The sequence below is a fragment of the Theropithecus gelada genome, chromosome 6 (genome assembly GCF_003255815.1).
Source record: "Theropithecus gelada isolate Dixy chromosome 6, Tgel_1.0, whole genome shotgun sequence".
Classification (NCBI taxonomy): domain Eukaryota; kingdom Metazoa; phylum Chordata; class Mammalia; order Primates; family Cercopithecidae; genus Theropithecus; species Theropithecus gelada.
The window spans coordinates 57,718,332-57,743,237 of record NC_037673.1 but is presented as its reverse complement, the minus strand read 5'-3'; the positions used below and the strand labels follow the sequence as shown (position 1 = coordinate 57,743,237).

Here is a 24,906-nt window from a genome sequence, read left to right as displayed (position 1 = left end):
AAATACCTAGGAATCCAACTTACAAGGGATGTAAAGGACCTCTTCAAGGAGAACTACAAACCACTGCTCAGTGAAATAAAAGAGGACACAAACAAATGGAAGAACATACCATGCTCATGGATAGGAAGAATCAATATCGTGAAAATGGCCATACTGCCCAAGGTAATTTATAGATTCAATGCCATCCCCATCAAGCTACCAATGAGTTTCTTCACAGAATTGGAAAAAACTGCTTTAAAGTTCATATGGAACCAAAAAAGAGCCCGCATCTCCAAGACAATCCTAAGTCAAAAGAACAAAGCTGGAGGCATCACGCTACCTGACTTCAAACTATACTACAAGGCTACAGTAACCAAAACAGCATGGTACTGGTACCAAAACAGAGATATAGACCAATGGAACAGAACAGAGTCCTCAGAAATAATACCACACATCTACAGCCATCTGATCTTTGACAAACCTGAGAAAAACAAGAAATGGGGAAAGGATTCCCTATTTAATAAATGGTGCTGGGAAAATTGGCTAGCCATAAGTAGAAAGCTGAAACTGGATCCTTTCCTTACTCCTTATACGAAAATTAATTCAAGATGGATTAGAGACTTAAATGTTAGACCTAATACCATAAAAATCCTAGAGGAAAACCTAGGTAGTACCATTCAGGACATAGGCATGGGCAAAGACTTCATGTCTAAAACACCAAAAGCAACGGCAGCAAAAGCCAAAATTGACAAATGGGATCTCATTAAACTAAAGAGCTTCTGCACAGCAAAAGAAACTACCATCAGAGTGAACAGGCAACCTACAGAATGGGAGAAAATTTTTGCAATCTACTCATCTGACAAAGGGCTAATATCCAGAACCTACAAAGAACTCAAACAAATTTACAAGAAAAAAACAAACAACCCCATCAAAAAGTGGGCAAAGGATATGAACAGACATTTCTCAAAAGAAGACATTCATACAGCCAACAGACATATGAAAAAATGCTCATCATCACTGGCCATCAGAGAAATGCAAATCAAAACCACAATGAGATACCATCTCACACCAGTTAGAATGGCGATCATTAAAAAGTCAGGAAACAACAGGTGCTGGAGAGGATGTGGAGAAATAGGAACACTTTTACACTGTTGGTGGGATTGTAAACTAGTTCAACCATTATGGAAAACAGTATGGCGATTCCTCAAGGACCCATTGCTTATTTTCATTGGCTTTGTTGAATATCAGTTGGTTTTAGGTATGCTCCTTTATTTCTGGGTTTTCTATTTCGTTCCATTGGCCGATGTGTCTATTTTTGTATCAATACCGTTCTGTTTTGGTTACTGTAGCTGTGTAGTATAGTTTGAAGTAAGATAATGTGATGCCTCCAGCTTTGTTCTTTTTGCATAGGATTGCTTTGGCTATTTGGGCTCGTTTTTGGTTTTCTATGAATTTGAGAATAGTTTTTTCTAATTTTGTAAAAAATAACATTGGTAATTTGATAGGAATAGCATTGAATCTTTAGATTGTTTTGGACAGTATGAACATCTTAACAATGTCGATTCTTCTAATCATCGAGCATGGAATGTTCTTCCATTTGTGTTTTCCATATTTCTTTCAGCAGTGTTTTGTAATGCTCCTTGTAGAGATCTTTTACCTCCTTGGTTTGATGTATTCCTGTGTGTTTTATTTTTGTGCATGTGGTTATTGTAAATAGGATTGAACTCTTGATTTGGCTGTCAGCTTGAGGGTTGAAGAGCTGTTCCAGCTCTTGAGGATAATACTTCGCTGCATAGAAATGCTACTGATTTTCATACATTGATTTTGTATCCTGTAACTTTACTGAATTCATTTATCAAATATAAGAGTTTTGGCCAGGCACGGTGGCTCACGCCTGTAATCCCAGCACTTTGGGAGGCCGAGGTGGGCAGATCACGAGGTCAGGAGTTTGAGACTAGCCTGGCCAACATGGCGAAACCCCGTCTCTACTAAAAATACAAAAATTAGCTGGGCATGGTGGCGGGCACCTGTAATCCCAGCTCCTCAGGAGGATGAGGCAGGAGTTTCGCTTGAACCCAGGAGGCAGAGGTTGCAGTGAGCTGAGATCATGCCATTGCACTCCAGCCTGGGCAACAAGAGCAAGATTCCGTCTCAAAAAAAAAAAAAAGTTTTATGGTGGAGTCTTTATGTTTTTCTAGGTAGAAGATCATATTATCAGCAAGCAGGGATAATTTTACTTCCTCTTTTCAAATTTGGATGCCTTGTATTTCTTTCTCTTGCCTGATTGCTCTGGGCTAGGATTTCTAGTACTATGTCGAATAGGAGTGGGCATCCTTGTCTTATTGCAGCTCTTAAAGGTAATACTTCCAATGTTTGCCCATTAGGTATGATGTTGGCTGTGGGTTTGTCATAGATGGCCCTTATTATTTGAGGTATATTCCTTTAATGCCTAGTTTTGAGGGTTTTTATCATGAATAGATGTTAGATTTTATTGAAAGCTTTTTCTGCATCTATTGAGATAATCATATGGTCTTTGTTTTAAATTCTATATATGTGGTGAATCACATTTATTGACTTGACTGTGTTGAACCAACTTTGCATCCCAGGAATAAAGCCCACTTGACTGTGGTGAATTAACTTTTTGATGTGCTCCTGGATTCACCTGGCTAGTTTGTTGAGGATTTTTATATCTGTGTTCCTGAGGGATATTGTCCTTTAGTTTTCTTTGTTGTGGTGGTGGTGGTGATAGTGGTGTCTGTGCCAGATTTTGGTGTCAGGATGATACTGGTTTCATAGAATAAGTTAGGGAGGAATCTCTCTTCCTCAATTTTTTGGAATAGTTTCCGTAGGATTGGTACTAACTCTTCTTTGTATGTCTGACCACCTAATCTTCAGTCGTTTAATTTATAAATTTATTTTAGTGAATGGCTATATTTCCCAAACTGTGTTCCACAGAACACTAGTTTCATAAGATGTTAAATAATATTCTACTAAAAAAAATAAGTGTTTTTTGGTCAAATAAGTTTGGAGACTATGGCATACTACCATTCCCATCTTGGCAATTCATGATGAACATGAAGTATTAAGAAATCCTGTAGTAATGCAACCTGTTTGTTTAACCCAGCATTCCAGTACTCCCCAATTCTTTGTGGAAAGTCTTTAAATAGCTTGTTTCCATGCATAGTTTGGAACATACTCTTATAGAATATCGGATAAGAACCAAACTCATTTTTCTCCCAAGCAGTCAGTTTTCCTATCAACATTTGTTAAAGATCTCTTCCTTCCCTGCTTGTTTCTGGGACTTCCTATTTTTAGTATATGTGCTGCCGAAGCGAGCACTTCCTTAATCATATATTAAATTCTTAAATGTCCTGGGATCTAGTCTGGAGCTGACTCTTGACTCTTTGGCTTTATTTATTTCTTTATTTTTTTGAGACAGAGACTTCTGCCAGTATTTTTGAGGGAGGCTTATTTGAATGCAGAATAATCACCCATGCACATCTGACGGTCAAATGTAAGCACTCCAGCACTAAAATTGAGGCCAAGTGAGTTATCAGTCATAGAGTCCTACTGAAGAAATTTTGAGTGGGAAGTCACACTTGCCTGGGTATTCAGAATTTGTCAGTGCTTGGCCACATAATTAGCAGCTTAAAAAAGCAAGAGCAGCATTCTCCCTACCCTTCATTTCCAACTGATAAAAGTGACAGTAGTTAGCATCCTGAGGTTAGTCATGGCATAATTTGGAGTCAGATCCTTCTGAAAACTTGTCCATACTTCCTTTCCTTCATAATAATCTGGCTTCATGAGGCCATTTAGTAAAATTAAACTTGAACTACTAGAAATTATAGACTTAATCACATTTCATCCTGAGTTGTAATTTTTTATTCATCCATCTCTGCTGGCCTGGAGCTGACAGTAAGCAGATAAGTTTCTGTTTGCAATTGTGAGGCCGGTGCATTTTTTTTGCTCAGAATATCACAGTGGTTAGCCCACATGGACTCCAAAATCCCATACTTTAGCTACTTAGAGGATGTTCAGCCCCCTTTCTATTCTGTGATCCTGTGATGCAGTGTATGTGGAAGTGTGCCAGTTTTCCTAGGGAAGGAAAAAAAATAAGCAGCAAATACAAACATTTTTTAAATATATAAAAGCACATATGGATGGAAAAACTCCAAGATATTAATAGTGGCTATAGACACATGGCAGGATGTTGCTGAATGTTCTGTCTTCCAGATAGCTTTGCGCCCTGTGCTGGGCCCTGGAGAACGATCCATGAAGACTGTATCCTTGGGTTTGCTCCCCTGCCGTATACTTTCTGGTTAGGTTCACCCAGTGGAGAGAGGGAGGAGGGTGGAGTTGGGGTATCTATTTCTCTGGCCCCATACTTACAAAATTGTCTTGGGCTGGCCGAATCCCTCAACTGACAGTCAAAGCTTGTCTTAGCATACTCAGGATGCTATAAGAAATTATCATAGACTGGGTAGTTTATAAGCAATGGAAATTTATTTCTAACAGTTCTGAGGGTAGAAGTCTGAGATCAGGGTGCCAGCACTGTCAGGTACTGGTGAGGACCCTCTTCCAAGTTGCAGACTGCCATCTTCTCATTGTATCCTTACATGGGGAAAGAGGGCTCCCTGGGGTGCCTTTTATCAGGACACTGACACCATCATGCAGGCGATCAGAGCATAACACAGCTCCTCTCCAGGAGGGCTTCTCTTTCCTTTTGAGTTCTGGTAACTACTATTTCCCCTAGCCTGTTGAGGCCTGGGGTTGTTGAGAGCCCCACTGTTTCTAGGCCCAGGATACTTCCTTATGCCTGTTGATTTATTTTCCACCTTTCTACAGATACTAGTGATCATTGTCCAAATAGCTCACAGTCAATAGTAGGATCTGGATGCTCAATTAAAGAAATGTTGGTTGCTGTTAGTTATCCCTTGGCTAAGCAGGTGTATACTCACATATTGTTTTTCTCTTAGATCCAAGAGTTGAAGATTGGCTCCTCATGTCCTCGCCTCTGCCGCAAACCATCCTTCTAGGATTCTACGTCTATTTTGTCACTTCTCTGGGACCAAAGCTCATGGAAAATCGCAAGCCCTTTGAACTCAAGAAAGTGATGATAACGTACAATTTTTTAATAGTACTCTTTTCTGTGTATATGTGTTATGAGGCAAGTGTCTTCAGTATTCCTAATGGGAGAATTTTGCCTGAGTTTTTCTGTCTATGTGTCATTATGTTTTCTGTTATAAGGGTAACCTTTGCAATTTAAGGAATTAAGAAACTGATCTCACTAGAGCAGGTGTTTGCCAAAATAGTGTTGGGTATAGACCACATAATAACCTCATTTGAGGATCTCGGTATAATCTATCTCACAGATAATGAGAAAAATTAACATCTAGTCCATGGATTTGTACATAATTGCCTTAGTGGATGATTGAATTAATCCATAAATTTTAGTTTTGAGGAAACTCATAACTTAAAGTAACATAGCTGGTAAGTGGAGGGCTGATATTTGAACCCAGGTCTGTCTGACATCAGAGTTCACTATGTCATCATCATGGTAGGAACCTTTGGTTTCTGGATACTCTGATGAACTATAGGATGGTAGACTGTTTTGGTTGGTTTAGCTGGGCTTTGTGGGGACAGAGAGCCTAGACTCATATAAAGCAATAGGTGAGGGAGCCTGTTCCTTCATTTTTTTTCCCATTAACTCATTAATTCATTGCTGTTCCTTAATTGTTAATAAGAGAGATAGGGCTCTTCCAGGACCCTAAAACAGATTCATGAATTCTCTCTCTTCCCCTGTGCTATTAACATGCCTCAGCCACCCCCGTGTATGTTCTTTTCTGAGATTCCTTCCTTCTTTTCCAACTCTGGCTGGCTTCATCATCCTTTTTTATTAACTTCCTCTATAGCATACCTCATGCTTAGTCATAAGTAGGGCTCATGAGGGCCCAATGTGGCCCCACTGACCTCTCCTGACACCATAGTTTATCCACATGCATTCTTCTGACCTGACTCTTACTATAGATCCATCATATTGATCACTTTAAATCTACTCTGGCTGACCAGGTGTGGTGGCCTACACCTGTAATCCCAGCACTTTGGTAGGCTGAAGTAAGAGGATTGCTTGAGCCCCGGAGTTTGAGACTAGCCTGGACAACATAGGAAGACCTCGTATCTACAAAAAATACAAAAAAAATTAGCCCAGCATGGCGGTGCATGCCCGTGGTCCCAGCTACCTGGGAGGCTGAGGTGAGAGGATTACTTGAGCCTGGGAGATCAAGACTGCAATGAGCCGTGATCATGTCTAGTGATGGAGCAAGACCCTGTCTCAAAATAAATAAATAAATAAATATATAGATAAATAAATAAAATACTCTGGCCTTATTTCTCACAGTCCTCCCTATAATCTAGACTCACTCTGCTGCTTTCCATTTCTTCTATTTTATTTTCAAAATTAACTCACAGGCCACTCTTAATGTCCCTTCAGGAGTATGAGCAACTGAGAGGAAAAGAGTGATAGAGGTGAGAGCAAAGAAAACACAAGGTCCTAGCATGGTCTTAGGGGACAGCATGTTGTAGTAAGGTGTTAAGAACATACCTGGAAGCCAGGAGATTAGGGACTAGTTAGTTCTGGTTCTGCCACTGACTGGCTGCCTGATTTTTAGCAAGTTATTTAACCTCTCTGGGCCTCAGTTCTGTCATTTTATAAAGACAGGATTGAACCAAATAGTCACTCAGGTCCCTCCTTGCTCTCATATTCTTAGAGTCTATGTCTGATTTGTCATTGATTGTAATGTCCCCAAATATATTTCTCAGGCTTGGAAAGAATCCAGTCATCACCAGGCAGCTTTGATTCCTACTTGATGAATTACAATGTAAAAGAAGGTTTTAAAATATCTGAATTTGAGAGTTTCTGACTCTCATTTACTGCTAATACTTGAGTTACTTATGTGTCAGTTTCAGGAACTACCTGCCAAATATAAATTATTACTTTTTGAATTCAGGGAATTCTTCCCCCACTTCCCCCCGCTCCAAAAAGGGTCTCTCTCTGTTGCCCAAGCTGGAGTACAGTGGCATAATCTTGGCTCACTGCAGCCTTGACCTCCCAGACTCTAGTGATCCTCCCACCTCAGCCTCCCAAGTGGCTGGGACTACAGGCATGCGCTACCATGTCTAGCTAATTTTTTGTATTTTTTGTAGAGATGGTGTTTTGCCATGTTGCCCAGACTGGTCTCAAACTCCTAGGCTCTAGTGATCCACCTGCCTGAGCCTCCCAAAGTGCTGGGATTAGAGGTGTGACCCACTGGGCCTGGCCTGATTTTTCTTATTACTAGCCTGAAATATAGACATATATGTAAAAAGTTCCACAGGCTGTTGGAATGTTCTTAAGTGTTCTTCTTTATTTAAACAAAGGCTTTTAATAGCCACACAGCGTGCCATCCATCTGTTGATGGCACATCTGAACACATGGTTTATTGTATGGAGTATGATTTCATTTGGTTAACAAAGCAAACACCTCCACCAGTGATATTAGGCCAAATTTGAGGAAGTTGAAAGGGAAGCACATCAGACTCAAGGAACTCAGATGCCTTCTTGCGTAGTGATTGTTTGAAAGTGCTAGTTACTTGGCACCAGTCAGACACTAGCAGAGACCACTTAAGACCCAACAGAAGGCCAAGTCACGCAACTTTCATTCAACACAGTGCTTGTTTGGGGTAGGGTAAGGTGGAGAATTATTCATCACAATTCCAGTAAACAGCTCCTGGCCATGGAGCGTTACATTAGTCAAAAATGAGTCTGAGCACAAGAGAATATGAGGACACTCACTCACAGTAGGATTTTCAAAACAGAATTAGCCATTTCTATGTCATGTCCCCTTTTTCATTTGGCAAAATCTATTGATTTGTTTTTGTTAAATATTTTTCTCATTCATGAAATATATGTCTTGTGCTTTTCTGAGTCTTAATTTTCAAGATTTTATAACTTACTAAGTTAACAGTGTGATTAAATTATCGTATAAGTCAAGCTAGGGGCTAGTCTCAGAAAAGAGCGATACATTTTATAATACCATAGTGTCTAATAATTGTTCTTCGTTTCTTTACACCATCAGAATTTTATTCTGACAATGCCTCATAAGCTTTTGTTTTTAGAATTTAATTTATTGTTGCAATTTTAGCTTTAATAGTAATTAAAACTAGAAATTTAAAATATGATTCGATGGCAGAAAAGGATATAACCATTATACTGAGAGAGAAGATCTCCCAGGGCGGATTTGGCGTGTATGAGAATAAGAAGTCAGAAAAGAGAAGAACTGATCGTATTGTCAGTACCCTAAATTAAGCCAATCATTTCATGTATGTGTTAAGTTAAAATTGGAGCCCTTGGCTTTTCCTTTTCAGATACTGTTTTAAAAGAAGACCTTCCCACCATCAGACTGAAAGAATGTCAGTATAATCTTTATAATCTTTGAATTACAGTTCAGATTTATCAACAATAGGCTCTTTCTTCTCACCATCAGCCTTGGATCACTTTGTGGGTGTGTTGGAATTAAGGCGTGCCAGATTGCACTTTTATTGTTAACAAGAGCATTTTCTTCTTTTACTTGTCTTGTGAATCCACAGTAAAACTATTAATAATATCTGAGCCATGGACTACCACCTCACATCACACTCACCAGCCAATGATGGGAAAAGCCTAGTTTTCGCAGCCATCTTATGAGTACATTGAGGCATTTTGGTTTGCATGTTTAGTTCTTGACTAAGTAGAAAGACTGGAAATTGCTAGAAATGACTGATTCAGATCCAAGTGTCCCCTTTAAGAGTATAGAAACACATTCACTCACACATATACAGATGAACCTAAGATAAGTCACCTACCAGTATTTGCTGTTTAAGCAAAACACTGCAAGTGTTTTATTCTTCACATGTTAGAATAATCATCCCAAGAGATGAGCATTTTAGTCAGAACACAGTTTATATAAATAATATATGGGTTTGTGGTTTTGAAAATTCTTGATATCAAGCTCTGATATCAAGTATATTCATAGTTTGTATTTGTTCCAGCTACTTTTCCTCTGCACTGACTCAGCTGAAAATGTAATGAAGAGACACTATCAAAACTACCTTTGTTGTGGCTGTTGGGAAAATGCTTTCCTTTCTTAATATGCATGTGCTCTCTTGCAGTTTGTGATGTCTGGCTGGGGTATAGGTTATTCATTTCGATGTGAAATTGTTGACTATTCACAGTCACCCACAGCTTTGAGGGTAAGTTTCTCTTTGGAAAAACTTGAAATTCAAAATCAATGTTAAAATTTTGTGAACTGTTTGTAACATTGAATGTAAACTTAGAATAAGCAAATGACTCAGTTATCAGATTGTGTGTGTTGTGGTGGGGAAAGTGAAAAATTACAAGAATAAAAGAAAGTCATGTGTATAATTTTGTATAAAATGAAAATTGGTGCTTTACTTTTTGAATTTCTTGGATTTAAAAATAAATAAACATCTGGGTCCTCAAAAAATTGAAAATGGAATTACCATAAGATCCAGCAATTCCACTTCTGGGTATATACCTAAAAGAATTGAAAACAGATACTTGAAGAGATATTTGTATACTCATGTTTATAGCAGTATTATTCATAATAGCCAAAAGGTAGAAGCAACTCAATAGTCCATGGATAGATAAATGGATAAACAAGGCCAGGCTCAGTGGCTCACGCTTGTAATCCTAGCACTTTGGGAGGCTGAAGCGGGTGGATTGCCTGAGCTCAGAAGTTTGAAACCAGCCCGGGCAACGTGGTGAAACCCCGTCTCTACTACAATACAATAATTAGCCGGCCATGGCAGCGTGGGTCTGTAGTCCCAGCTACTCGGGAGGCTGAGGCAGGAAAATCGCTTGAACCCAGGAGGCAGAGGTTGCAGTGAGCCGAGATCGCACCATTGCACTCCAACCTAGGTGACAAAGTGAGACTCCGTCTCAAAAAAAAAAAAACAAAAAAAAGATAAATAAGATAAATGGATAAACAAAATGTGGCATATGCATAGAATGGAATATGATTCGGCCTTTAAAAGGAAGGGAATTCTAACTCATGCTGCAACACGGATGAACCCTGAGAACACTATGCAAAGTGAAATAATTAGGTCACAAAAGGACAAATACTGCATGATTTGGCTTATATGAGGAGCCTAGGGTAGTCAAATTCATAGACACAAAAAGTAGAATTGTAACTGGGGTGAGGGGAAAGGGGGAATGGGATGTAGTTTAGTGGGTGTAGTTTCAGTTTTGCAAGATGAAAGAAGTTCTATGGATGGATGGTGGTAATAGTTGAACAACAATGTGAAAGGTACTTAATGCCACTTAACTGTGCACTAAAAAATGGTTAACATGACAGTGTGACATGACAATGTGAAAGGTACTTAATGCCACTTAACTGTGCACTAAAAAATGGTTAACATAACCATTATGTTAAAAATGGTTAACATAAAATATATGCATATTTTACCAAAATTTAAAAATACAAGCTTTTCTTCCATATACAAAGTAAAACAAAATAAATTTAGGTTTATTTGTGCTTCTGCAGATGGCACGTACCTGCTGGCTTTATTACTTCTCCAAATTTGTTGAGCTATTAGATACGGTGAGTATATGGCCACCACATTTGGTAAATGTTTGATCTTAAATGTTTGATCTTTCAATGAAACCAATAAACTGCTGTAGTTTCAGTTGTCTGATAACTTTGGTCATTTCTCCTTTTCAGGCAGACCTACTGTTTTCTTTTTTACCTTTTATTATCAGTAACTTTAGAGAATAGATAGGATAAACTTACTTTTTCAGTATTTTACAAACTCTGAAAGGTTTCTGTTATGTAGCTATCAGTTGATTAAGATAAGCACAGTAACTGTGTCATATACTACAAAACTGCATCTATATATAGATGGATGACAGTTGTTTTATGAATCAAGTTCAGGAAGTAAAAAGCAGAAAACATCTTACTTTTTTTTTTTTTTTTTAATCCCAAAGCACAGTCATCTATATTCCTTTAGGAGGATAAATGCTTAAAAATTCATAAACTTACGTGAGAATGTTGCATTACCCCTGGGGTATCAGTAATTCAGCTGCTTTTCTGAAGTCTTTGCTTACTGGGCCCTATCTCTTCCTACTTTGGAAGTAGGATCACCTCTGAACTTGTATGAACGGGTCCTGGGAGAAGCAAGTGTCATGAATTAGGTCTGTGATTTAGAGGAGAAAGCCATGAACCTTTGTTTCCAGAGGAGCTTAGGAAAGCTGAATATTTGTTGTATCTTTGCAGCAAGTGTATCTTAGTTATTTGGAGCTAGTTTTGGCTCTGAGACTGAAAAGTGTGTTTTCTTTGGAATGCATACCATGATATTTCTTGTAGGAAATCTCAATATGCTTCACCTTTTAAAATGACTAATCACATAATGTTAGAATTGGAAAGGACTTGTGTGAACATACAATCTAGTGGTTCTCGAACTTTATGCGTTTAGCATCACCTGGAAGACTTGTTAAAACACAGATGCCTGAACCCCCTACTCCCAGAGTTTCTAATTCACTAGGCCTTGGATGGGGGCTCAAAATTTGCATTTCTAACAAGTTCTCAGATGATGCTAATACAGGGACCACGTTTTGAGAACCTGTATTCTAGTGGTTCTCAGCCCGCATTGTGCAATAGAATTAATTGCATTAGGGAAAACGACGACGACAAAAAAAGGCCCTACCTCCAGAGATTTGGTGCCAAATGGTTTGGAACAGAGACCAAGCATAGCTATTTTTAAAAAGCTTCTTGGATATTGTAATATGCAGCCAGGATTGAGAAGCATTAGTCCAGAACCTTCACTCTGAGAAACTGAAGCCAAGAAGTTAAGTGACTTACCCAGAGGAATGCTCCTACTAAGTGGGACAAGGACCTAGATTGTTAGTGTATGGCTTTTTCTGTTGCGCCACTCAGCCTTCTTCCATGTGCATAAGCAAATGCATTTTGCACTTGGAAATGTGCAAAATTTCCATATTCTCAGTTGCTTTGCATATTCTCAGTTCCAGCTTCCATAAGGAAACTGTACTGCTTCTATGTCCTTCCGTAAACTACATTTCTCAAATACTCCTCTTAATACTTTTCTTTGTGCTATTCTATTCAGTCTTGTGTTTAAAAATCTTAACACTTGTATTCTGAATTTCACTTTCGAATATTTTTTAAACATTTCCCCCTCTCCCAAATTCTACCATCTTGTTTATAGGGTTTTTACAAACCACTGGATAATGTTCATTCTGAGTGTTACCTTCCTTCCCCTTCTCATTTTTTTCTATACAGTTTTGCTTTATTTTCCCTCATATTTCTCAAATTAACTTTTCAACTTTTTCTCCCTTCATTTTTCTTTAATAATAATTTGCTAACTTTTGATTTGTTGCAAGTCCTCTTCGTTTGCCTAATCCCTTATCCATATCGGTAAGATGTATTAGAGAGCAATGTAGAATATTTCAATCCTAAGTCTCCTGCTTTCCCATATACTTCAAAATCCACTGGATTTTTTTTTTTTTTACTAATACAGTTTCTTTCAATAATTTTTGGCCATATTCCTTACTTTATATCTTTGATTTTTAAATCTGCATACAATTTCTTTTCACCTTTTTGTTGGTTCTTCCATGTGTAGGCATCGTACCTAAGTTACTTCATAATAATGAGATTTTGAGCTGCCCTTCGGGGAATTAGCTGCTTCTGTAAGCATTCTATAAGGCAACGCTTTTAGAGGAAATCATGATATGAAATACTTTGCACTTTGCCAATATTTTAATAATACTCAATACACTATCACATGATTTTCTATGAACTTGATATTCTTTAAATTATTTCAGATCTTTTTTGTTCTGCGCAAGAAAAATAACCAAGTGACTTTCCTTCATGTATTCCATCATACCATCATGCCGTGGACCTGGTGGTTTGGAGTCAAATTTGCTGCAGGTAGATAAGGGGAAGTTGGGATCATGTGTTATAAACAATAACATTTCTATATGCTATAAACAAAATATTTTTCTGAAATGTGATTTATAAGAAACTCAAAAAATCAAAGAGTCCCTTTGTTTCTACTTCTTTCATTAACTATTACTTGAAAAATAAACGTAAGACTCATAATAATTAGGTTTACCCCACTCTTTAGATATGCATAATTTCTGGGCACAGCCTTCTGCACATATTCTTTAGTCATTTTGTTTGTATTTTATTATTTTCCCAGAGAGGTTTATTAAATACATTTAAAGAAATAAATAATATAAACAAACAAATAACTAAAATGGCAAAAGCTTTGACTTTATAGAAGTATAGAGAACAATTTCCTGCATGTTCCCAGGAAGTTAGAATGCTTATCTCAAATTCTATGTCTTATTTGCCTTCAAATTTCTAATAGCTGACACACACTGTAACCCCTAACAGCTCTTTAAAGATGTGTCAAATTGTGGTTACCCCAACTTCCTAAAGCATCCTACCATAGTAAAGAATGTGTTGATACTATTTTTAAGGTCCAAAATAGTTTAATTTGAAAGCGTGGAAAACAGGTTGGTTGTTTCTTTTTCGTTTTAGGCTTCTGATCGTCTAGAATTGGAGAAACCAGAAGTAATTTTATCCTATTACACAGTTTTAAATAAGTGATATCCCCAAGGATATGTTTTTACCTTAGGAAAATTTGGTTGGGGGATTTATTTGCTCCAGTTTCTTAAATTTTAAAAGTCTTCAAATAGACCCATAGTTCATAACATTTCTGTGAATAGCTTGCCTCTTTTGGCCTTTCTAACTCTGCCAGACTAAAAGAAAGGGGGAACCACAATTGAGGAACTCTTGTTTGAGTTCTAGACTCTCTAAGCATGGAGGAAAAAGATCTGTGTGTCTCAGAGCATGAGAGGACATGGATAAGCCCATGTCAGGAAGGGGATGCCAAAACTCAGAGGAGCCACAGGGGCTGTGAATCATGAGTGAACAGTTGTCGCTACCATGGCTTATGGGCATCGGATTTTCCAGGATGTAAAGTACCTCCTTGCTCAAAAGTGGCTTAAAACTGGCTGCTTTTTCTTACGAGGTTTGTTAGTATAAACATTTCATTTACATTAAAACAAGATAGTCTCAGCGGTGTCCATTTGCCAAATCAACAGTGACTATATTAATCTCCATTATTTTACTTATCCTTACTTTCTGTGTTTTTGTTTCCTCTTATATGCATATTGCCCCTTCCCATTCTTTCTACATTGACACTTACTGGTGTTTGTGAAAAACTGGAAAATACCTAAACATTCACTAATAGGGTGGTTATTATTACTTGTGTGTATATAACCGTGAAACAAAAATGATATTGAGAGGTATTAAATGTCCTAAAATGAGGATTCTATACATAAGGATTTAACAAAGCTCATCTTCTTTGTTAAGCAACTTGACTCCAAAATTATCAGAAGTAGATGAACTTATTCTATTTTTAAAGTATGCTAGAAAAGGTGCTTTCACATTCTTATAGTTTATTTATTCTGGTTTCTCTCATGAGGCCAGGATACACACTGAAAACTAAATGTGAATAGAAGAAAGATTGGAAGGCAATATCCCAAAATATAAACAGAGGTAATTGGGAGATATTGAAACAAAAAGTGGTTTTCTTCTCCCTCTGTATTTCCCTTTCTCTGTATTTTCTAATTGTTAAATACTGAATATCTGACTGTTAAAGAATGGGAGAAATAAATTTTATTTAATGAATACAATTGAGCATTTTTCTAACTTCTATGTTTGAGTTCATTGATAGTGTGGTTTCCATTTAAAAAGCAAGCAGTGCTTTCAATAATGATAATTTAAATATGATATACCTCAACTTTTTTTTTTTTTTGAGGCAGAGTTTCACTCTTGTTGCCCAAGTGGAGTGCAATGGTGTGATCTCGGATCACTGCAACCTCCTCTTCCCAGGTTCAAGTGACATACCACAGTTTTTAAGTGGTACTATGTTTATGGACATCAGTCACTTTATAACAGGTTTCTTGTCCACACCTTAATCCTTCTTCTTCTTTACAAAATGAAAATAGTACAAGATAGTTTTCTTCTCTCTCATATGTTCCATGCATTGGCACTTCTGTTCAGTCTTACATGTGGAATTCTAGTAAACACTTGTTTAGCAGATCTGATACCTATTTCAGTGACAAACACAGCAACAAAAGCTGTTCCCAGAAATGTTTGGTACTGATGTCCATTCCTAGAATGAAACTGTCCATTCTAAACTGTTCTTTGCAAAAACTTGAGCACAGCTGATCTCTATCTAGTATTTAATTTCCTGTTTTTCTGTTGTACTCTTCAATAGGGTAATAGCAATCCAGCTTTTCTTTTGAATAGGATGCAAATATTTCTGTGGTAGGTTTTTATATTAATTATAATATTAATTATGTGAATTATAATATTAATTTATGCATATATCCCCTTCCAGAGATAGGGAGAATTGTGATAATTACCCAGGTGATTCCTTTGTTTTGTGCAAAGGAGTAAAATGTGATGGGTACTAATCGTAATTCATTCTGAGATGTTTGTTTACAGACCCATTGTCATAAAGCAGAAAACAAACAGGCTTAGAAAATATTTTGTTAGGAAAGCTTTCCAAAGAAGATACAAAAAACATTACTAATTAAAATATGGTTGTTTTGTAAATAAACTTATTAAAATAGCTTGTCAGAAAAAATCATAACTAGAGAAAGTAAACATGTTACTTTTATTTGATAGCTTATTTTGATCAGTAAACCTTACTAAATACTTTTGGCTACGCTAGTGCTTTGTTAAATCCCTGTGTCTAACATCCTCATTTTAGGACATTTAATGGTGACAGTATCCAAACAGAAAATAGGCACTCCTCTATTAAATAATAGGATAGGTGTCTTAGAAAAGCTCTGACATAGTTCCATATCAAAGGTGAAATAGATTTCCTATGTGTGTATTATTATGAAACACAAATGAATTTGAGAGGTATTTGGCTTATCTTCCTTTTAAGCACCTTGACTCCTAAACTATCAGTAGTAGACAACTATTCTATTTTTAAATTAACCTAGAAAAGGTGTTCTTACACCACAATAATGTGTTTATTCAAATTTCCTTTGGGAAAGAAGACCAATCCAAATGTAAATAATACAAGCTGGAAAGTTGTTAATAAGCTTAATTAATTCAGTTCCTTCTGACTTGAAATTTATGGTAATTGAGGGATTAGCTAAAATATGGCTTTCTCTCGTCAGAAGGAGAAAGTTTATGTAGAACAGTGTAGCATAAATGAGGCTTTGGGAGAATACTTAACTACTTAAAAGTAATTATTTAAAACAGGTTATTTTAACAGAGTACTTCAGCATTGCTAGTATCTAGAAATATCTAGAATTGCTGCAATTATGAATAATTATTTAAAAGCAATTTCTACTGTGTAATGGTTTTATTAGATTTTTCATTAGATTATATTAGAAGTGATGAATTTGTATTTTCCTTTAAACTTTCCGTAATGCATAGTGTTTATGAATTCAGTTCTTCTACCATAATCTAAATCGATGAGGTTTTGCTTTATTTCCAGAATTAAAGAATACTGGAATTAAGAAAATAGAATGTTTCTGAGAAAAATGTAAATTCCAGGTCAACATTACTAAGCTGAGTCAGGCTATACATAAAGAACACATATTCTTCCAGATTGTTCTCTTAGGCAAGGGACCCCAGGGAGAGTGTTCCCTCCGCCACACTTTCAGCTAAACACCATTACCCCTTCTGCTGTATTACTGGTCCAGCTAAAGACAACTGAAGTGATCTTTTCTTACATTCCCATGTGTTCTTTGCTTCTATTCTCAACTGAAGGGGATCGGTAGGAAATGTGGTGAAATGAGAAGAGGAAAACCAAGATAGGAAGGCATAATCAATTGGAAGCCGTAAATAAGGATGGTGTAACAGTTAGTAGATATTTACTTTGGGAAAACAATAATTCATTAAAGTAAATTCAGCAGTTTGCTAATGAAAGCCAGTGGTTTTACTGCCAAAATTATTTAATGAAGATTATTGAGAGTAGGAAAAGTAAATTTGATTCCACACATGTACAAAAATATTCTTAGCAGCTTTATTCAGAACAGCCCAGTTTGGAAGCAACCCACATGTCTGTCGATAGGAGAATGGGTAAATGATGATGCATTTATATGGTATAATACTACACAGTAGTAAAAATACAAACTACCAATATAGGTACCAGGTACAAAAGAGTACATCCTGTGTAATTCCATTTATGTGAAGTTTAATAGCAGACAAAAGTAATAGTTGGTGATAAGAAGTTAAAGCTACCTTGGGAGCTCATGGGAATCTTAAGTGGTGTTGGAAATGTTCTATATCTTGATCTTGGTAGTGACATGGGTGCATACATACATGAAAAATCATCAAGTTAAGATTAATGTACTTTGTATATTTTTATACGTTAACCCTCACTAAAATATCAATTAACATTATTTAGCAACTATTATTATTTAGCAACATATATTTATTTAGCATTTAGCATACTATTATTTAGCAACATATATTTAAAAGGTAACTCAACTAAGTGTAAGTAAACTCAAATCGTAAGACCACCTTAAGCTAAGATATAACAAAATGAAGATATGCTAATTTACTTTCTCAGGTTCATATCTTATATTTTACTAAATATACTATCCAGCCCCCTCTAAGTTGATAGTTATTTAACAGGATTGATATTTTATATATTTTTTTCCAAAATTCAAGAAATAATTATACAAAAATCTCAGTTCGGCTGAAAATGTGGTTCATTTTAAGGAACAATGGCCCCACGTTACAATAATTTTATTTTCCAGGTGGTTTGGGAACATTCCATGCCCTTCTAAATACAGCTGTACATGTAGTCATGTATTCCTACTACGGACTCTCTGCACTGGGACCAGCCTACCAGAAGTATCTGTGGTGGAAAAAATATTTGACATCATTACAGCTTGTGAGTAATTAACTCTCTTTAAAACCATATATGAAGCAACTACAGTCACTTGTTTTCACTGTGAACTAGGATACTAGTTATATAAAGAAGAAAGTTAACAAAACAATAGGGGTAGAGTGTCTGTCCCCTACATGATATGCCATCATTGTTCTTAATAACATTAGATGAACTTTGGTAACCAAAAGGCTGAGACAATTAAACAAGTGTGCATTTTTATGCCATCTTTATACTATTTTATGCATTTATACAAGAATAAATAAATTTGTGATTAAAATAACTCCAAAGTTATATGACCCTCAATAGGCATAATACCTATTAGAAATTAGAAATTCCATTAGCTCTAGATGGCCTTGAGGGAATGCAACTTTGAGGGAACGATGAGCCTTCCTGTGTGCTTACCTATCTAGTCCTAACATTTATAAGTCCGTCTTTCCTCCAGTCAATAAAAAGCATTGTGAGAATTAAACATGTAGAGGGTTAGACCAACATATATGTATTACCTAAATTTGAATACTGCCCTTATATAAACAATGTTTGAAAGAGCAGAGGCACTCAGTTTAGACCTAATAATACATTCTAAGTATTAATTCTCAACATATATGGTATTTAACTTTTTTGGAGACTCATTATGGGTTTGAGATGATGATTTGCTTTACATTTTATTAGTGTCCATTAAAAGGAGAATTCTGCCATCCTTGTATTTCCACATTTGCAATCTATGATAAATTGATGTCATATTCTGCCAGTAACATCAATGAGAAAGTATGAATTTGATTTAGATAGCGTGTTGAAGATTAATTCTTTATTAAAATTCTGTAACTTCCTAAATGAAATTTGGCACATTCATATAATGTATTCTCCCAGGTGAGAGACTGACATTTTAATGTATAAGGATCCTAAATCAAGATCAGAGTATTTCCTTGCAGAGTTATTTGTTGTATCTGAAACAGGCAGCAAACTAAATGACCAACCATAAGGAAATGGTAAAACAGATTATTTTAATTCATACTTTGAGATACTATGAAGTCATGAAAATTACTCACCATTGCTTCTTTAAAAAATATTATTTTCTCAAAGTAGTATATGCTCATTGCAAATATGTGAGAACACCTAATTAAGAAAAGAGAAAAAAATACATGTAATTCTGCCACCCAGGGATAATCACTGATGATATTTTTATTTTGTTTTCATCCAGTTTTTCTCTCAGGCATATGTGTACACCTTTTACATTATTTGTATAGATTGCATATATAATTTTGTATTTTGTATTTAGGCTTTTTTTTCCCCTTAGCATACTCTTAAATGTTATACAAACTTTTTAATAATGTGGAAAAATATGGATGTAGAAAAAATAGGATGAACATTTGTTTATTATATTATCAAAGATGTCAATTATACACAAACATACACATGCATAGAATGTTGAGGACATCGCTTAGCCTTCCTAAGGTTTTTTTTTTCTCTTTTGCAAAATGAGAGGAACAAGTGGCTATGCTATGGGAATGTCATAAATATACATTAAGATAATGCAAGGAAAGTTGATGATAAGGATAAAATAATAAAATAAACTATATGAAAATCTTAACCATGATTAATAAGACCAATTGTGGGTAATTGTTACCTATTTCTTTATAGAGTTTTACTTTTCTAAAATTTCTGCAGAATACATGTTGCTTTTTAATCAGGGAAAACATGATAACCAGAAAATCTGAATATTAGCTTAGAAAAGGTCCTTCTTGGGACTGTGTAAGATGTTCTGCCCCACAGAGCCCTTGAGCACTACTAGAAGGGCCACCAGTTCTCTCTCACACCTTATAGATTCTCTACCTCAGTTGGCAGTTCAGACCCTTTTTTTTTTTTTGAGATGGAATCTCGCTCTGTCACCCAGGCTAGAGTGCAGTGGCACAATTTCGGCTCACTGCAACCTCGGCCTCCCAGGTTCAAGCAATTCTTCTGCCTCAGCCTCCTGAGTAGCTGGGACTACAGGCGCTTGGCTAATTTTTGTATTTTTAGTAGAGACGGGGTTTCACTATCTCGGCCAGGCTGGTCTCGAACTCCTGACCTCGTGTTCCACCCGCCTCAGCCTCCCAAAGTGCTGCGATTACAGGCGTAATCCACTGCACCTGGCCCAGACACATTTTTATCTATGACCGTGGAGGACAAGTGGCAGGTATAAGGACTCAGAGATGCTTTGGCTACTACAAAATTCAAGGGGGTCTAAGTAAAATGTAAGTATTTTCCAAAAATTAAAATATCTGGTCCAATAACAGGACAGAATATTTGAAATTGAACTCATCCTGAGAAAATAGGCCACAATGTAGTACATGGTCATTTCATCATAGTCAAGGACTCAAGTCAGAGACTTATAGGGAAAACCTGCTCTGTTGATTCTCTGAGTAGTAAAAAGGTTGCTGCACTGCACAGCTCCAGGGAACATTTAAATATAGACCCTGCGGTTGTGCCATTTTGTGGTTCTGAATGGTGGATCCATACTTCCAACTGGCTTTTGACATTATACTACCCATTATCACTCCCAAGGAGGCTAGATTTAAAGATGGACTTCTCTGCCCAACAGTGCACTCCCTGCACTTTGGGAGTGCATAAACATAGGTAGGTAAAGAATTGTAACTCTCGATATCTGAATAATTTTTTTTTCGTGTTTTCATTTCTTAGGTCCAGTTTGTTATTGTCACCATCCACATAAGCCAGTTCTTTTTCATGGAGGATTGCAAGTATCAGTTTCCAGTCTTTGCGTGCATCATAATGAGTTACAGTTGCATGTTTCTGCTGCTCTTTCTCCATTTTTGGTACTGTGCTTACACCAAAGGTCAGAGGTTGCCCAAAACTGTGAAAAATGGAACTTGCAAATACAAAGATAACTGAAGCCCAACATAAGTCTATGATCGAAACTGATACATTGTCTTCCTTGACAATCAAGAGATATTTGCCTATGCAGTGCATTTTGTATATTTTTCAAAACTAAGAGCTTGTATTTTTATGATAAGTTATTGGGATGTCTGATATTTGAGAGCCCGAAGCTTCCAGATAACAGTCTTCTGATAATTAGAGCCTACAGCATCCAGAAGTTTTTTTTTTTTTTTTTTTTTTAGCTGCTTTTAAAGCTAATCCAAAGGTTTTGTTTAACACATTTTGTTACAGTGCAAAAAGATATGAAGCAATACAGTACTCTTCAAGGAAGTCCAGTAAAGATGAAAAATATCATTAGATATTTTGAGCACAGACAGGGATCCATGTGTTACAATAGATTCCTTCTGCCGGGTCTGGAAAGTCTGGAAACCAACCATAGGCCCTAGCTTTGTCATTTATTGGCTGTATTCAGAAGATGCTATGTTTGCTCTAGAGTTAACTCCCATTTTAGCAAGCTAGCACGGTGAAAATTGAGTGAGTTTTTGATAACTTGTCATTCAAAATCATCATTGATAATTTTCAATGGATCTTTTGAGTAGCCAACACCAGTTTTGCTGATAAGACTTCCTCACAACCCATTTGTTGTACAAACTGTTTCAGAGTAACCATACTTTGGGTTAGTACACTAATGCACTTGACACCAAGTTTCATTCAGCTGATTATTTTCAAAACAAGGTGATTTGTTTTAATGGGTTAATGAACACTTTGCTATTACTGTTTTACAATTAACTTTGTAGATCTCTGGAAAGAGGTGAATTTGTCAATGAAAAAGTACTGTGTGGTTCAGTGGGAAAAACCTGTTGTCTGTTATAGTATCACATCACTGTCTTACATTGTCATGGTTTAAATTATTATCTTGGTTAAATATATAGGTTAGATACTTAAATGTTCATATCATGAGCACACTACAGGTACTACCCTTAAATTATAAATAATATTACCTATTGTACACAGTTTCCAGATATGGTTTAGAGTGGCTGTGAAGCAACTAGAGGCAAATTGTGGCACAGAGAATATCCAGGGGAAAATTGATTATGTAAGCAAGGGCTGTTCTACTTTGAGAGAGAGACAGACAGACTATATAATAGTTATAGATTATATAATTAATGTTATAGATACACTGACCAATAAAGTATTTTCTGGAATTATGAATTAATTAACAACCTGGATTTCTGTTTCCAGACCTATAAACCATGTAATGAAAGACTGAAATTCATTTGGCATAGGCTTTGTTTCTTTAAAATTGCTACTTTCTAAAATTCTGTTATTTTTACATTTTCCTGTTAGAGAATCAAAACTACTAGTCAGTAGAGTTTTGTCCAAGAAATAACAATATTTGGACATTTGTGAATTTTTCCCTATTTTTTTCTTATTTTATTTATAGTCAATTTTGAAGGACTGTTTATGTTTGTAGGACTTTAAACAACTAGTACTTAAAGCCCCAGTGAATGTTGAACACACAGAGATACTTATTGTACAACAATGCCTAAGTTTTACTCAATACCATGGCCTTTTATGTTTACACTTACCAGATTCATAAGGTTATTTGCCTTTAAGTGATCTCTTGTGATTTTACTTGATTACTGTATGAGAAGGTAAAGGTTGATAAATGGGAGTAATTATATATATAACATTTTTTTTTTTTTTTTTTCTGAAGCAGAGTTTTACGCTTGTTGACCAGGCTAGAGTGCAATGGCGCGATCTTGGCTCACTGCGACCTTGCCTCTCTGGTTCCAGTGATTCTCCTGCCTCAGCCTCCCAAGTAGCTGGGATTACAGGCGCCTGCCACCACGCCCAGCTGATTTTTGTATTTTTAGTAGATACAGGGTTGGCCAGGCTGGTCTCGAACTCCTGACCTCAGGTGATCCTCCCACCTCGCGCTCCCAAAGTGCTGGGATTACAGGGGTGAACCACTGTGCCCGGCCATAATTTTATATTTTTAGGAAAAAAAGAATAAAGGACAAAAAAGCACAGCTAAATGAAACTACTGCTCTAATTTATTCCACTGGAAAGGTCTCAGGACTCCTTAACTGTTTTCCAGGTTTGGCTCTTCATATCTAACCTGTGCTAAAATGAGAAGGTATGCTAGGTGCTGTTATAAATCACACCATTTCCAAAGACCCCAAGTAGTATAGAGACCAAAATGAGGCAAAAATAAAAGAGATGAAACAGGAGAGTTTATTTCTTGCATACTTTCCGACCTTCATCATACAACCTCTCCTAACCTCCCCGTAGTCTTTAAAATGTTTAACTTGCCTATGAGCTAACATGTAATAAAGCACGTACTCAATTATATGAATAGAAGTGGAGAGCCAGAATGCTACAAAAGAAATCACGGCTGCTAGAAGTATCCTCCATAGAAACATCAACATGATTGTGGATCAAAATGATTTTCACTGGATATAGAATTTGTATGGGCCATATTTATTAAAAGAGTTCTGTTTGGTCACATAGAGTTCTTTTGGGATTTCATCCCACTTTTCAGGACTTAATTTGTTTGGGTTTGCTTACCTAACCAGCAACAACAACAAAATAAGCAGTTCCAAAATCTAGTTTATTACATAAATCTCTATGAATCCTTGAGGGCCTATATCTATATTATAAATAAATACAAATATAGATTTTTAAATATCTATGGGACTTTGCCATTTACAGCCTTAATTATAAAATTATGAGATTATATTCTCTCCATTACCCTTTATTTCTGTTAACTTTTTAAAGACTGGAACATTCTGTGGATGTTGTCAAAGTTTGAGTTTGTTTTTCCGTGTACTATAATAAATTTGTGATATCGCATGTATATGTGTGTGTATTTTTCATTTTGGAATCTAGCTGCATGTGTTTGCATGGGTTGGTGGCTTTTAATTTGAATACTCACCAATCAAAGTTATTTTACATATTTCTTGTACACGTGCTGTGTTCATCTTTGGGATACAGAGATACCTGGGACATAATTGGGATCTCCTGGAGCTTACCAACTGGCGGATGAAATTATGTGACAGGGCAGTAGATGACAGGTGCCAGATGAGTGACAATTCTGCCACTTAGCAGACAGGGAAGACTCTATGAAGGAATTTGAATTTGAGTTATGTGTTTTGGTTGTACAGAATTTCAAAATTGGTGGTATGTTAGTAGGCAAGGTTTTTTAAGTGGAAAGAATTAACAAAAAAGAATAATTTTGCCATCCTGCTGGCTCTAATAAATGGGATCACTGGTTGCTAAAACAATTAGATGAAAGGTTGATGGGGATGGCTTGTGCTGATACGACTGAACCCATTGATCAATCTTAATGTCATTCAGAGTGGGACAACCAGATGTTTTGTCTCTTAATACACTATAATACTCTGAGGTTTTCATGGCAAAAATTTTTTTGAACTTGAATCTAATCAATCCTCTTTTTATAAACTACTAGTTACAGGAAATACAATATATAGAGGAAGAGTTAAAAGACGCCAAGAGGATACAATCAGCCAAGTCCAAAATGTAGGAAATTCCATAGAACAAATGACCTGGTTTCTTTAATAAATAAATGACATTTAAAAAAAAAGAAAAGCAGAGAAGGCAACTTTTGTAGATAAAAGACTTAAGATATACTAACCAGCCGGGCACGGTGGCTCAAGCCTGTAATCCCAGCACTTTGGGAGGCCGAGACGGGTGGATCACGAGGTCAGGAGATCAAGACCATCCTGGCTAACCGGTGAAACCCTGTCTCTACTAAAAAATACAAAAAACTAGCCGGGCGCTGTGACGGGCGCCTGTAGTCCCAGCTACTCGGGAGGCTGAGGCAGGAGAATGGCGTGAACCCGGGAGGCGGAGCTTGCAGTGAGCTGAGATCCGGCCACTGCACTCCAGCCTGGGCGACAGAGCAAGACTCCGTCTCAAAAAAAAAAAAAAAAAAAGATATACTAACCAAATGTCATTTGAATCCTGATTTGAACAAACCAAATCATAAAAGGATATTCTTATAATAATCAGATATAACTGAACAAGAACTAAACTTTAAAAGACAAATGAT

General features: G+C 36.6%; 1 protein-coding gene across 5 annotated transcripts in view; it reads left to right on the top strand.

Moving 5' to 3' along the window:
- The window catches only part of ELOVL7 (ELOVL fatty acid elongase 7), a 97,288-nt gene extending 73,595 nt beyond the window's left edge, over positions 1-23,693 (top strand). For 4 of the 5 annotated variants that reach the window (XM_025389260.1, XM_025389262.1, XM_025389263.1 and 1 more), the window contains 6 exons: positions 4,956-5,146; positions 9,165-9,245; positions 10,559-10,615; positions 12,850-12,955; positions 17,827-17,963; positions 20,637-23,693. In XM_025389260.1, the coding sequence (XP_025245045.1) occupies positions 4,956-5,146; positions 9,165-9,245; positions 10,559-10,615; positions 12,850-12,955; positions 17,827-17,963; positions 20,637-20,846 (782 nt within the window). In that variant the 3' untranslated portion in view covers positions 20,847-23,693. The remainder of the gene's footprint in view (positions 1-4,955; positions 5,147-9,164; positions 9,246-10,558; positions 10,616-12,849; positions 12,956-17,826; positions 17,964-20,636) is intronic. The other variant, XM_025389264.1, reaches the window with a different exon arrangement.
- Positions 23,694-24,906: the final 1,213 nt, after the last annotated feature.